Source organism: Serinus canaria, chromosome 26 (genome assembly GCF_022539315.1).
Source record: "Serinus canaria isolate serCan28SL12 chromosome 26, serCan2020, whole genome shotgun sequence".
Classification (NCBI taxonomy): domain Eukaryota; kingdom Metazoa; phylum Chordata; class Aves; order Passeriformes; family Fringillidae; genus Serinus; species Serinus canaria.
In genome coordinates, this window is record NC_066339.1 from 6,422,433 (window position 1) to 6,437,482 (window position 15,050).

The following is a 15,050-nucleotide window of genomic DNA, read 5'->3' on the forward strand; positions in this document are numbered from 1 at the left end:
GTCAACTTCAGTCTTGTGTTCTCTGTGAGATTTTCAAGTATTTAACTGAAGGCAGCATATGAAATCGCACTGACTCCTCATTGTGCTCTTTGCTTAACTTACAGAGATTTAAGCAACAATGCAATAATGTCCATCCAAGAAAATGCCTTTGCCCAGGCTCAGCTGAAGGAGCTGTAAGTTAATAACAATTATTTAGAGATTCTTTGCAAGCCCTACCTTGAAAAGAATTATTCAGCCATTGTAGGGTTCTTTGAAGTTGTCTGAAGTGTGCCTGCTTTCATCATGAAATATTTGCAGCAATGCTGGTAAAGTATCAACTCAAAGTTGGTAGCAGAATATTTAGATTTAAGGTTTGATAAAATCTTCAGCTGCATTTCCTTATTTGCAATTAGGAGGATTTAACTTTTTTCTTGCAGTACTGAACCATTAAGCTTTTCGTATCCTATGATTTTGCAGCAGGCTCAGCACTGCATGTAGGCAGTGAACAAAACAAATAATTCATCAGGAATCTCTCAGGGGGATTAGCAAATCCTGTGTTTTTCTTTCAATTTTTGGGGGCTAGGGAAAGGCTTTAAAAATCACAACTAGACAAGATTTTCTATGTGCTCAGCAGATGTTTAAGCTCATAGAGTCTCTTGTGGTCTTCAGACATCTGAAGTAGTATAATGTGAAATGACCTTCCCACCCAAGACTAATACTACTGTAATGCAGTACTTTCTGTGAGATAAAGTCTCTGACTGTTGTAATCTGGTCTAAACCTGTTACTCCATTACTTAACCTTGGCCAGATGGACTTAGTCTGCAAGATCTGCCACTGTAAGGAGACAATTTCAGGTGTTAAATTTGCCTTCTCTGATGTATTTTAAAAGTGATGAGTCATTGATATGTGCAGGCAAAGACTAGGATGGAATCCTGGCTTGTTTGGTGCCTCTTTTCTCCCATGACTGGCTGCATCTTAGGACAGATCACTTCTTGTTAGATGCTAGACAGTCTCAAGTCAGTCAAACTCGTATTTGGAGTATGGCAAACAAAACTCAGCCCCCATGTCTTGAAGTCAGTTCAGAGGTGGCATCTGGCACTCCAGCGAATGAGTAATGACACTTAGGAAACTTTGAAAGCAGATGGTAGGAAAGAAGAGACCCATCATTGTTTTCTGTTGGTAGGTGTTCTGTGGAGCAGAGAAAATGAGCTGCAATTCATATCTGTATGAAACAAATCACTTTTGGCCTTAAATATTTATCAGCTGGCATTAAAATGAGAATTGAGGCTTCTACTCAGCTGCGCTGCAATGTTATGTTCTTTTAATTGCTTTACAGAGGAATGAGAAAATTTTAAAGACAGGCTTAGTGGTTTTGGGATTTTTTTTTTTTTTTAGAAGTTGAAACTTTGAGTTTATATTCTCCGGGATTAAAACTAAATGTTAGGTTTTAATGCTGACATAGAGGGACTGATTCTAGCATAAATACCCAAGATTTTATGATAAATACCCCTAGGTATTAAATAATACTGTAAATCTGATATGTCTGTATGTGTATGCTTTAAGTTGCTTTGCTGTGTGAAATCATGTGTATGCATTTGAAATAAACTTCACTCACCCTTTTGTTTTGCCCTGTTTCTGCAGAGTGTTGAACACAAGCAGTTTGCTTTGTGATTGCCAGTTGAAATGGCTGCCCCAGTGGCTCAGAGAGAGCCATTTGCTGCAGGCTGTCAGTGTCAGCTGTGCTCACCCTGAGTGGTTGGCAGGACAAAGCCTTCTCAGTGTGGACCCTGATGACTTTGTTTGTGGTTTGTATTTTTAGTGACCTTTGATACAAAGGCACAGTAACACAAGTCTTGTAGCTGAAATCAAGCTGCAGTTCTGAGGAGGTACATTGTCATGGCCATGGTGCCCATGTACGTCCCTGAGTCTGCTGTGAGTTTGGGGCTTAATTTGGCATCTCTTTGCTCTGTTTTGTGATGTTTGAGCACTGAAGTTAACCCGAAGGAGTAGTGCGGTTGGGCATTGATTTTTATTGAGCTTACTAGTAAGAATGGATTATGCTTTCATTCTCCCTGCTTATGACTACCTTTAACTTTGTAAGGTCTGTTAAACACTTTCTTCCTGCTTCTTGCCCGTACCAGCATAATATTGCAGAATCATAAATAGTTTGGGTTGGAAGGGATCTTAAAGTTCATCCAGTTCCTGCCCCTGACATAAACAGGAATGCCTTCCATGAGAACAGGTTGCTCCAAGCCCTGCTCATCCTGGCCACGAGCTCTTCCAGGAATGGGACAGCCACAGCTCTGGGCAAAAATTAGAATAGTTGAGGCTCTGGCACATTTTCTGGTGCTCTGTAACTGTGATGTTTAAGGTGGTCTCAAACTCTTTGCCCAGAGTCTTCATGAAGCCTGTGGCAGGCCTGATGTTTCCTTTTCCTGGTAAGCAAATTTATAACAGTTATTTGTGTATGTGCAATTCTTTCATTGCTTTGGTGGCAGAGCCTACAATAGTAATCATGTTAGGTGCACTCACCCACTTCTCCACTCCAGTACCACCATGGTGGCATCTGACAGAGCTCTGCATGTGTCTGTGGGAGTGTCTTTGTTGAATTTATGGATATGGAAATCAGTTGCATTGAAGGGGATGAGTTAGTGAAGTTCCAGCTTGTTATGCTTTGTGCTGGTAGAACTTCAAGGCTCTTCAGGGTATGTAAACTATCTGAAAGTAAGTCTCAGTCCTTCATAAAATGGTCTGGCTTTTCAGCTGAGCAGGATTTTTGAGTGTGATCTAAATATAGCAAGTTTCAGAAGTTGGACAAAAGGCAGGGCTGCTCAGCACTGCATTTCTACACTGATTGTTTTCAATGCTGATTCTTCTGCCTCTTTCACAGCTTGATTTCCAGATCAAAATAGCCTAATTTGTGCCCCTCAAGCAGGGCATCTGTGCCCAAAGTTTTGGGGTTGTTTACATTCTCTTTTGAGTGAGTTTTCTTGCAATATTAATTCAAGTTTAAGAGGAAACTAGCTGATCTTCATGCTTTTCTTTTCAGATAATTTCCCTAAACCACAGATCAGAGTCCACCCAGAGACTACGGTGGCCCTGCGAGGCACAAATGTGACCCTGATGTGCACTGCTGTGAGCAGCAGTGACTCGCCCATGGCCACGGCCTGGCGCAAAGACAGCGAGGTCCTCTATGATGCTGACGTTGAGAACTTTGCCAGCTACCAGCAGCAAAGTGGGGAGATGCTGGAATACACCACCGTCCTGCACCTCTTCAACGTGAATTTCACGGATGAAGGGAAATACCAGTGCATTGTCACCAATCACTTTGGCTCCAATTATTCCAACAAAGCCAAGCTGACTGTCAATGGTAAGCGGTAATGATAAAAAAAGGAGAAAACACTGTGAACCTAAAACTCCATTTAAGTAGCTACAAGTCTGTGATTTTTTTTTTTTTGGTGGATGAAAAGCCTCTGTTTGCTTTTTTGAAAGTAGCTTTTATCTCCTATGATTTATTGGAACACAATTAGTTGTTCATCTCATTAATTGGAGGTGGAATTCTTTAAACTAAAAGCTCCCTCTACTGTCTCCTCAGAACTCAGCACTTTTCCCACATGTTTGCAAAACTGGGGAAGACTCATGAGAAAATAAGTGGTAAAAACTCTGAAAAGTCAAAAGTGAAGTCTTTTTTTTTATTATTTTTAGCCATCATGATTCTGTTTATTTTGAGGAAAGGGGGGAGGTAAGAAGACAATGTTTACATCAGTCAGCAGACCACTGGTCTCCACAGTACCTCAGAGCAGAGGTGGCGAGATGGAAGCATACCTTCCCTGTTAGCAGAGAAGAAAAATGTGGCAAAGACTTTTCCCTTGATTCTTCCCATAAGAAATCATCTTCTTCGCATCATCTTTAAGGAACTGAATTGCTTTAAACTGAGAGTATGTTTGCATTGGATATTAGGAAGAAATTTCTCCCTGTGGGGTTGGCACAGGTTGCCCAGAGCAGCTGCCCCATCCCTTTAAGATTTCAAGGCCAGGCTGGACAGGGCTTGGAGCAAGCTGGGAGAGTGGAAGGTGTCCTTGGGCATGAATTGTCTTAAGGGTCTCTTCCAACCCAAAGCATTCTGTGATTCTATGAACACCGTAGATACTGTATTTAAATTTTGGGAGAAAGGCTCTTAGAAATAACCACTGAAAATTTGTGCAGTTCTTCAGAAGAATCTGTTGCTCTCTCTTACAGAGTGTTTCAGATATGTTTTCAAATTTCCTTTCTGTTGTGGAGCTTTTGCTGCATTTTACCTGATAATGAAAATGCTGAATTGATGTCCCCTTTGTTCCAGAGCTCCCTTCTTTCCTGAAAACTCCCATGGATCTCACTATCCGCACCGGGGCCATGGCCCGGCTGGAGTGTGCTGCTGAGGGCCACCCCCCCCCACAGATCTCCTGGCAGAAAGATGGTGGCACAGACTTCCCTGCTGCAAGAGAGAGGAGAATGCACGTAATGCCTGAGGACGATGTGTTCTTCATTGCAAATGTGAAGATGGAAGACATGGGGATCTACAGCTGCATGGCCCACAACATCGCAGGGGGACTCTCAGCCAATGCTACCCTGACTGTGCTGGGTAAGTATAATTGGCCTGTGCTGGCAGATGGATCCCTGCACATCTGCAGTGGAAGTGTAGCTTGGCTATAAGGAGCAAGTTGAAATGGTGGAGAATGAAGTTAAAACACAAAGAGCAGCACTTGGTGTGCTGTTTACACAGTGAAGCTTTAGAACCTGAGTTGCAGAGCTGCCTGGTGGAGTTGGAGTTAGTGTGATCTTTGCAGGGAGCTGAGGGGCAAATCTTAGTCCAGCAGTGTAGATCAGGCAAGTAATTTGTGTTGCTTTATAGCAAATTTTGTCACAGGTAATAAAATTGCCACAAAAAAGATCAGTGGGATCTTGGGATGCATGAGAAAGAGCATTGCCAGTAGGTCAGGGAGGTGATTCTGCCCCTCTGCTCAGCCCTATTGAGGCACATCTGGAGTGCTCTGTCCAGTTCTGAGCTCCTCAGGACAAGAGGGATGCAGAGTCCCTGGAGCAAGTCCAGAGATGATGATGGGACTGGAGCATACTCTTACAACGAAATGGTGAATGGTTGGACTTGATAATCTTAGAGGCCATTTCCAACCTAAATGATTTCATGATTCTATGAAAGGCTTATGGAACTGGACTTGATCAACCTTGAGAAAAGATGGCTGATAACAGGAGCCCTCATCAATGTGTGTCCGTGTCTGCAGGGAGGGGTCAGAGGACGGACCTGGCTGTGCTTGGTGCTGCTCAGCAATGGGACAGGAGGCCATGGGCAGAAACTGATGCACAGCAAGCTCTGCATGAATGTGAGGAAGAACTTCTTTACTGTGCAGGAACAGGCTGCCCAGCGTGGAGTCTCCCTCACTGGAGATGTTCCTGGATGCAATCCTGTCCTGTGTACTCTGGCATAACCCTGCTTGAGCAGGGAGGTAGGACCAGATGACCCACTAATGTCCCTTCCAAGCTGATCTATCCTGTAAACTATGCTGAGTAATAATGGAAGGTCAGTTCCTTCCAGAGCATTTTTTGAAAACACTGACTCTTAACATTATGGGCAAATTTAGAATTGGACTGGCACAGGTTTCCCAAAGCAACTGCATCTGTCCCATCTCTGGAAGTGCTCGAGATACTTGGATGGGGCTTGGAGCAACTTGGTCCAGTGGAAGGTCATCAAAGATCATCCTCTCCCATCCCCTGTCCCTCTCTATGGCAGGGGATGGGAGAGGATGATCTTTGACGTCCCTTCCAATCCAAACCATTATAGGATTCCATGATTCTTTAAAGTTATCTTACAATTTCACTTTTTGTCCCAGAAACTCCTTCCTTCATGAGGCCTCTGGAGGACAGGACAGTGACCCGAGGTGAAACGGCTGTCCTGCAGTGCATAGCTGGTGGCAGTCCTGCCCCTCGCCTCAACTGGACCAAGGACGACGGTCCCTTGACAGTCACCGAGCGGCATTTCTTCGCTGCAGCAAATCAGCTCCTCATCATAGTGGATGCAGGACTGGAGGATGCTGGGAAGTACACGTGCATCATGTCCAACACACTAGGCACTGAGCGTGGCCATATTTACCTAAATGTCCTGGCTTCCCCCAACTGTGATTCTTCCCAGAGTGCCATTGTCCATGAAGAGGACGGCTGGACAACAGTAGGGATCGTGATTATCGTTGTTGTGTGTTGTGTGGTGGGAACGTCCTTGGTGTGGGTTATCGTCATCTACCACATGAGGAGAAAGAATGAAGACTACAGCATCACTAACACAGGTTAAATGTCAAATCAACAGTCTCTGGTCCTGTTTTTAGTCCAAAACACTTGAAATTTCTGGATTTGTTACAAATGGAAAAGATTAAAGAACTGAAGATTTCCTTCTAAAATCCCTTCAGGGTTTTGCTCAAATTCCTCCATTTTAGAAATTCTTTTAAATACCAGAAGTGTGCTAATTCTATTCCTTATACACTAGGTTTGCCCTACATTGAGGGAAAACAGTAAAGTTTGGAAGTAGGTATTTGAATAAATTTAGAAATGTTTTCAGGGCTTGGAATAATAGGTGTACAGTTTCTTTCTGGCCCTGTCATCTTTGAACTGGCTGTCTGGATTTGTAATTACTGAGGTAGAAAAAAGATACCCAGAATTTCAACTTGCATGTAGGTATTCTTGTTAATGTGGGAATAGTGCTGGTAATACCTTGAAATCTTCACACTATTTAATGTTGCCAATGTTAATCCTGCCTTGCAGAGGAGATGAACCTACCTGCTGACATTCCTAGCTACCTGTCCTCCCAAGGAACACTGTCTGAGCCTCAGGAAGGCTACAGTAATTTGGAGGCAGGGAGCCATCAGCAGCTGATGCCTCCAGCTGGCAGCTACATGCACAAAGGCACAGACGGTAAGCAGAGGCCTCAGGTGTGTTGCCAGTGTCTCATCAGGATGCCAATGCACAGTCTCATCCTCACAGCTTAAGTGTCAAGATAGATCTTTATCTTGTTTCTTTCCTTTGGCATCTCAAGAGCCCATGCAGAGGAGGTGGAAATAGATTTTTCTTGGAAGCTGACTAGCTGTGACTCCTGTCCTTGGTATAAGGTTGGCTGGTTGGTTTGTTACAGTTATAACTAAAGGGTCTGCACTATTTCCCTACCTTGTTTGGACAATTTTCTGGATGTTCATGTCACTGAGCTTACAGAGATTTCAGAGATTTTTGAGCTTTCTTTGTCATCAAAATGCTGAGGACTCTTCACTTGTTATAGGCTGGCTTGAAAATTGATCCTCAGTGCAAATTTTTCACACCTGTCCATGGTCCTTCCAGCCCAGTCCCACTGCAACAGAGTCTATATCAGGAAGGAGTTGAGAAGCAGCTCATCTAAGTGACCAGTTTATCATCAGCTCTGATGTGTGTGGGCATGCAGGGGCAAGTCAGGTCCAAGATGGATGTGGGCAGGTATCCCAGTTTAATCCCTAGGCTCTTTCACCTTGATGTCCAAGCTTGGCTGCACCTGCATTGAACTTTTTTGCCCATGAAATAGGGGAACATGTCTATGGTTCCCCTGGTTAGCTTCAGAAGGGGACTGCTGTGGAGAATTTGGATGGGGGAACCTTGGGGGGTTTCTCATGTGACCTCTCAAGCCGAGTACTCCGTTACTCCCTTAACTGTAAAAAGACACTTCAATCTGTGCTGCTGTAATAAATGATCATACCAGGACATATAGCCTATGGAAATCTGGCATCCTCATCCTTTTTGAGAGTATTCTGTTTTTCCATTGTGTTCATCAGGTGGTGCAGCACCATTAGTGATCTGCTCAGATTGTTATGACAATGCCAACATCTACTCCCGGACCCGAGAGTACTGTCCCTATGCCTTCATCACTGAGGAGGACCCACTGGATCAAACCCTCCCAAATCTCATGGTGCAGATGCCCAAGGAAATGTACACAGCACACACCCAGAATGAAACCAGTGCTCTGGGTGATCTCTTAGCAGACAGAGATGTGCCTGTCTTCCTTACCAACCATGACAAAAAAAGTGATAAGAAAATCTCTTCCCAGCAGATTATTGGTGAGTGTCCACTTTTCCTTTTGTTGCTTTGTAGTCTCTGATAATTTTCACTTTGGTTATGCTGCCCTTCGTTATTGACACGCAGCTTCAAGTGCTGGTAGTTTGTGAAACAACTCACATTTATTAACCACTTGTTCTCCAAATGCCCATGTTGCATTAGCAAGCAACAGCTTGCATCCAGTACTTGAGATTAAAGAGGGTGATGTTAAAAAGATAGAATTTCTTAATTTGCAGGTTTAAGTTTGTGGAATGTGAGCATTTGCTTATAATTCAAGGACATGTATTAACCAAAAGTTAGAGCTTCACAACAGCATTTCTGTTTGAGCTGGCCTGAAGTTCATAGAACTCCCTTAATTGGTTATTTTTCTGTTGACTGTCTTCCAGATCACCTTTTAAAAAATTCACACTGAAGCTCTGTGTATTCCTGGTTACTGTAAGAGATTGCTGGAAAAGGAGACCATCTAGTAAAATATATTCTCAAAACCAGAGAAAATCATCTCAGAAGGATTGTAATTGCCAAGTCACAGAGCTCAAATCTTTTTAAAATCTGAGTGTGATTGATCTCTGCTCTTTGTGAGCTGTGACAGCACCTGAAGGAGCAGCTGGAGCTGTGTCAGGGGTGGTTTGGATTGGGTGTCAGGAAAAGGTCCTTCCTCCAGAGGGTGGTCATGCACTGCCCAGGCTCCTCAGGGAATGGGCATGACCTCAAGGCTGCCAGAGCTCAAAGAGTGTTTGGACAACCCTCTTCAGGTACAGGGTGGAATTTGTTGGGGTGCCTATGCAGGGCCAGGAGTGGGACTCAATGATCCTTGAGGGTCCCTTCCAACTTAGGATTTTCTTTATTCCATGAACTTGCTTCTGTTCATCATCTAATTTTTCTCCCTCAGAGCCCTTCCAGGTTCCTCTTTGGGGAGGCAGCAAAGACCTGGCTTGCTCTCACCCACAGTTCCTGCACCATCCATTGGCCCACGAGGCCCCGCAGCCGCTCCGGAGCGATGGTGTCGCCAGCAGTGGCCGGGACCAGGCATCACCCAGGCCCTGCCACAGGCTGCAGGAGGAGAGTTTTGATTTTAACAGGACACGGAACATTCATGACCAAAGTGAAACCACATAAAACTCTCGCAAAGCCTTGAAAGCAAATCCACATCGACTGACTGTATTTACTACCTCAGTACTAACCTCAAGGCCAAAGATGCTTGTGTATGTGTCTGCAAGTACTAAGAGTCAGACTCTCTTGAAGGAGATGGCACATTCCCTTTTTTCTGCAATTTTTCCATTAAAAATGGGAATGTGCACCAGAGAACACATGGAAAATTAGTGCTATCTACAAATATAGCATTAAAACACGGATTGTGTGATGCTGGAAGCAGTCTTTGTGGTGGTACATGTTTTGGAAAGCTCTCAAGAGCATGTGTAGCTATTTCACGGTGTTTTGTCTGCTTTGGAAACAAACCATCAGGGCCTCCTCATGGAATTCCCCCTGGAACTGTAAGCGTAATACTCTTGGCCAGCTTTTCCTTCCTTAGACTGTTGGCAGGTGTCTGTTGCTAGTCTAAATTTGGGGCTTGTTTTCTTCTAGGAATAATGGACTCCAGTTGTAAATAAACTCGCATTTATAAATATTTTGTATACACTAAGCATATAAATGTGTTGACTGTAATGTAAATTATTTTTTATTATGCCAAAGTATGTATCATACTGTTAGTCTTGACAGCTGCATATCAAGCCATATGGGGAGCTTGGGGGGATTGAAAGCTTGTTTGTGGGGGAATAGAGCTGTCTTTGTTTTGAAAGGTGCATTTACTTATAGATATGCGGTAGAACTGTGATATTGATGAATTTCATTGTTGCCTACAACTGCGTGCCTGGCTGACCTGGCTGCAAGCTGATCCATTTCATGACAGTAGCAGAATTTCAGGGTTTATCTAAGCTTTTATCTATAAAAAACCCCTTTGTTTTGTATCTGCTGAGAGGGTCTCCGTATGTTTCCTAGCTGGCAGTTAAGTGAACTTTTAAAAAGAATGTGGTGATGAAAAGCATGAGGTAAATTGAGAGAGCACTTGATGAATACTTATTTCTTCTGCATAGCCAAAGGCATATGGAGTTTAAAACACTGGTCCTTTTCTGTTGCAAAATATCAGGCTACATTGTTGAACTAATACTTCCCTTAAATCTTGGTGTGGTCAAAATCTTTAAATATTTGACAGGTGAGAAATGATACAATGCAGGGAACCCCTCACTACTGCAAGATCTTGCTGACACAGAGGAAGCTCAGACTCCATAGTTTCAGTGAGATGTGCCTGAGAAAATGTGGAAGACAAATGACATTATAAAGACTTTCTGGGAAGTTGTTCTTTTTGGGGGGAAATGCCCCTTTTTGTAGAAGATGTTTAAAAGACTCCTCAGGGATGGTTTTTGGCCCAGCTCAGTTGTAGGTATGTAAGAATTCCCATTGATCCATTCCTGGACTGAAAGGTTTGCGACTCAATTGTCAGGTCTAGTCGTGCAGAATCACAGCGGAATTCAGAGGCTGTGGTGAAGTATTTGAGAAAATGAGTGGGGAAACACTGGGACTAATGATGCTTTTCCCATGGCTCTTTGGACAGGAATAATGGTCAAATCATTGCAAATGAGTAAATATTTTTAAGGCCTCTTCCCATGCTCTCAAAGCCAGCATGACTGCTTTTGTAGGCAGCAGCTTTAATGAGAAGGGGATGCAATTGTCCTTGACCTTTGAGTAAAATAGAGAGGAACACAGGTGTGTAAATTTTGGGATTCTGACAGGTGAAATCCTTATTAAAAAAAAAAAAAAAGATAAATTATCAGTTAATTTCTTTCTGGTTTTATTTCCTCCAGACTTTTCCTTCCCAGACAGCATTTATTCTGACTCCAACGTGCTCCCTGCTGCAGGGACCAGCACTGTCAGTTTAAATCCAGGTGAAAAAGGTCATGCCATGAAACTGCAGCAGCAGCAAAGCCTTATCATTTTGGGCTGCTGTCTCAGCCAGTAGTCACTCAGGCTACTGGACAAGGTGCTACTGGCATCCGTGATTCCCAGCAGTGGGAAAACCACATCCCTGCTGCTGCTCTCTCATCGCTGTTTGGCAAATGCTTGTTCCTATTTCTTTCATTCCTCTCTCGCTTTGTAGGAGCTGAGCTCACGCAGATCTGTCACAGTGCAGCTGGCATCGTCCAGACCCTTGAGAGTACTTGGGGTACAGCTCCCTGGAGCAAGGTGGGTGAGACCTGCTTGTCCTGGATCAGGGCTTTAAAATCCCTGCTGGCTGTACCAGGACTGTGCTGGCTGTCAGAGAGTGCAGCTAAAGCTGCTCTGATTTCTGTGAGAGAGTGGCCTATAAAAGCTGAATCCTGAATTAAGACATTTACATCCTTCCATGAGCATTTAAAGTCCATAAGCTGGTTGTAAATAGCTGATGCTTGTGAGTAGGTGACACTTTGCTGCACTGTGGAAAAACTTCTTCGGTAGACTTGGAGGAGCAAATTAGGTGTCTTGTTTCCCCTTTGCAGAGGGACAGAGTGGCCTTTCTTTTTTCAGTAAAAACAAGCAATTGCCTCAATCAATGCCAAAGCACTACCAGTACAGGAACTGAGAGGGGTCAGAAGCAGCAAGAGCAAAGCTGCTTCTGTTCCCTCTTACTATTTCCTATTGTCTATTTATATTTTTTTCACAGCAGAATGTATATTTTGTATAGCATCTGTAATATATGTTTGTCCATTGTAACATACGTCCAAACAGTAAAATGCTGTATACATTGAGCATTCAGTGTAACTCTGTTAGTTTGCAAATTGAATAATTATATTTTGTCCTATAGTATTTACTCTGGTTTTTTCCGTCTCTGAAAATTAAACTTTGCCAACTGGATGTGGTTCTGGGACTCTGAGATTTGGACAAGGTGACCTCCAGAGGGTGTTTCCATCTCAACCGTTCTCTGATTCTGTGATTCTCATTTCAGTTTTCCTGCAGGAAGTACCTGTACCCTTTTTGGAAAATGGAGGAGGGGCGGTTCTTCCGTGGTAGTGTTAACTCTGGACCAGAAGCCTTGCAGATCACTGTGCTCCCCACTTTTCTCCTGCTTTTCTAATGTTGCCCTCCTGCTCTTTGGATTCTCTGAAAAGGATTTTCTTTCCCGCAATGCACTGTCGGCACAAGTTGGGAGCATTTTCCACCTGCCAAATGCAGGAGGTGCTGCTAGCCCAATCCCCCCTGAAAACCAGCATGAGCTTCTTATTCCTTTGAATAGCTCCCTCTCCCCCTGCATTCTTCTGCTGGTTCATGTTCTGATGATTAATCACCTTTGTTTTCCTGTGCTCTGCCCTGTGTTCTTCACTCTTGTACTTGTTCCCAGATCTCAGCACCAACTAGCTTTTCCCAGGTTAACTTGAGCTCCTGCAGCTGCTTCATCCCTGACTCCTGCTGACAGAGATGTTTACACCCAGGGAGAAGAGCTCCCACGAGTTCCCCCCACCCTAGGCACACTGACCTCCATGTTACTCTGAAGGACTTTGCACAAGGGCATGCAGTGTCAGGACAAGGGGAAAGGCCTTAAGCTGATGAGGGAAGATATAGAGTAGATATGAGGAAGAAATTCTTCCCTGTAAGGGTGCTGAGGCCTTTGCACAGATTTTTAAGAGCAGCTGTGGCTGCCCATGCCTTGAAGTGTCCAAGGCTGGGTTGGGCAGGGCTTGGAGCAACCTGGTCTACTGGAAGGTGTCCCTGCTGATGGGCAGGGGGTAGAACGAGTTGAGGTATTAGGTCCATTCCAACCTAAAACATTCCATGATTCTGTGATTTATCAGCTCACATTCCTGATAATCAGGGATTCCTTCAGCCTCTGCCTGGACTAGGACACTACCTGCCTGGGCAGGGGACAGCAGAGACACCTGCTACCTCAGGAGGACCCCCTTATATTTATAAACCATACTGAGGTTTCCCTGGACCTGAAGCATTCAGTGTCCACAGCATTCCCAAATCCCAGCTTTTTGTGTCCTCCTAAGTATTTTCAAGCCACCTCAATTGCAGGAGAATGGCCTCAATGATCCTAACCAGCCCCACAAGCCCTGATTTATCCAGGAGTGTTATGGAACCCCACCCCTGTGATCATTTCAACAAGATGCTCAGGAAAAACCAGCTACTGCCTTCCCAGGCAAGTTCAGCTCTCCCTAGCACAGTGTCAGAGCCAACAGCTATTGCAGATAACATCATGAATAGTTAATGTTCTCAGTTACCCAAGCATATTTAAAAATTAACACAAGCCTGATGCTGATGAGACTAAAAAACTGGGTCATCAAAGACAGGAAAAAAATAGAAAACAATTGCATTTACCCTTGGGCTTCACTAATGGCTGGGTTTTTGTGGAGGATCCTAGTCCTTTCTCTCTTTAATCCTTCAGTGCTTTAATACTGGATGCTTCATTAAAGCACCTTCCCTCTTGCCTGCCAGGTTCTCCTCTCCTCCTTCCCTCCTGCAGGAGTTTCTGGCCCCTTTGGGTGTGACTCCAGGCTCTGGTGTGATGGTTGATGCCGTGAGCATGGGCCTGGGCACCGCGGAGTGAAGGAGCTGATGAGCACAGTGCGGTGGTCAGGGGTGTGTGACATGGGGATGGGGGCAGGGGGATGGGTGAAGCCCGCTCTGGGAGCAGCCCCCTCTGGGAGCAGCCCCATGTGTCCCTGGGGTACCTCCAGACACCCACTTGGAAAAGTTATCCCCTCATTTGTGGGTTGATGTCTTCACCTTCTGCTAAACTGAGCCCCAAGTCCCTCAGGTCTGGGCTTAGCAAGGGAATAAGCAAATAGCTGAGTTGGAAGGAAAAGACAGTCCTTGGGTCCATGGGACCCCCAGCCTTGGGGGCTTTGGACTCCAATCCCAAGGCAGCCATGGCTGTCACCTGTTTGGGAGCCCCATGAACTCCAGGTTGCTGTTCCCTACACATAGGAAGCTGGAAGATACACAGGGTCTTTTTTCAGAATGAACCCACATATTCATAGGCAGACAGGAGTACAGGGAACAAATAAACTCCAAATCCGGATTTTTATGACTTTGGCCCTGAAGTGGCTCACTGGGAACACCAGCAGCGGGGATCACCACCCCAGAGAGGAGCAGCTGTCTCCAGCCAGATGGAGACTGGTGGCATAGGAGCAGTAAGTCCCAACTGCATTGAGCAGATGAGGGTAGAGATCACACAGGGAGGTCTGCTGTTGCAAGCAATGATGGGCATGTGAACATTCACAGCATGTTCACCTGGGCTTCCCCAGCTGAGAAAAGGGGTGGTTAGCTCCCTTTGTGCAGTGGAGATGAGATTTCCAACACCCTTTAGGAGGATGGGTGAGCTTGTCCCCTCCAGGTTACAGGCACTGAAGGAGGAAGGGAACAGCCCCCTGGAGAACTGGCATGCGCCAAGCCCTGGGCTTCCACCCAGTGCTTCTTTGTGTGTCTGACTCAGGTGGTTCTGGATCTGCTCTGAGCTGACCAGGATGGAAATGGGCTGAAACACAGCACAGCAGAGAAGGGACAACCTCAGAGCATGTCCTTTAATCCAAGGGCCTTCTCCTGCTGTGCCCAGAGGCAGTCCGGGCTGGGCTTGCTATTTGGAGGGCAATGGAGCACTGTTAAGGCCACTGTTTATCTCATTTTCTCCCAGTGAGTTGCCATTTATCTGCTCTGTGAGGGACATGGCACTGATTGAACTCTGAGGGGTTACTGACAGGCACAGCCACAGGGTCGCTCCTGCTCTGCCCTTTCCATCTCCTCGTGATGTTTCACGTCAGGATTTCTCTCACACGAGGCAGAGCTGGGCTGAGGGAATAGTTAAAGCTCCATGCCAGGAGCCCTGACCAGAGATCAGAGCATCCTCTAGCTTGGATCAGGGCTCTCATTCCAGCTCATATCTCTTGGCAAAGGCAGATCTATGAACAAGACCCTCTTGCACATAG

The 15,050-nt window shown here is 45.0% G+C and overlaps 1 protein-coding gene across 10 annotated transcripts in view; it reads left to right on the top strand.

The window, feature by feature from the left end:
- LRIG2 (leucine rich repeats and immunoglobulin like domains 2) overlaps positions 1–11,982 on the top strand; it is a 43,316-nt gene extending 31,334 nt beyond the window's left edge. For 8 of the 10 annotated variants that reach the window (XM_050985431.1, XM_050985436.1, XM_050985429.1 and 5 more), the window contains 8 exons: positions 105–173; positions 1,621–1,784; positions 3,029–3,349; positions 4,319–4,600; positions 5,865–6,314; positions 6,787–6,936; positions 7,818–8,099; positions 8,987–11,982. In XM_050985431.1, the coding sequence (XP_050841388.1) occupies positions 105–173; positions 1,621–1,784; positions 3,029–3,349; positions 4,319–4,600; positions 5,865–6,314; positions 6,787–6,936; positions 7,818–8,099; positions 8,987–9,213 (1,945 nt within the window). In that variant the 3' untranslated portion in view covers positions 9,214–11,982. Of the gene's footprint in view, positions 1–104; positions 174–1,620; positions 1,785–3,028; positions 3,350–4,318; positions 4,601–5,864; positions 6,315–6,786; positions 6,937–7,817; positions 8,100–8,483 lie in introns of all 10 variants that reach the window. The other 2 variants (XR_007780208.1, XM_050985432.1) reach the window with 2 other exon arrangements.
- The last annotated feature ends 3,068 nt before the right edge of the window (positions 11,983–15,050 follow it).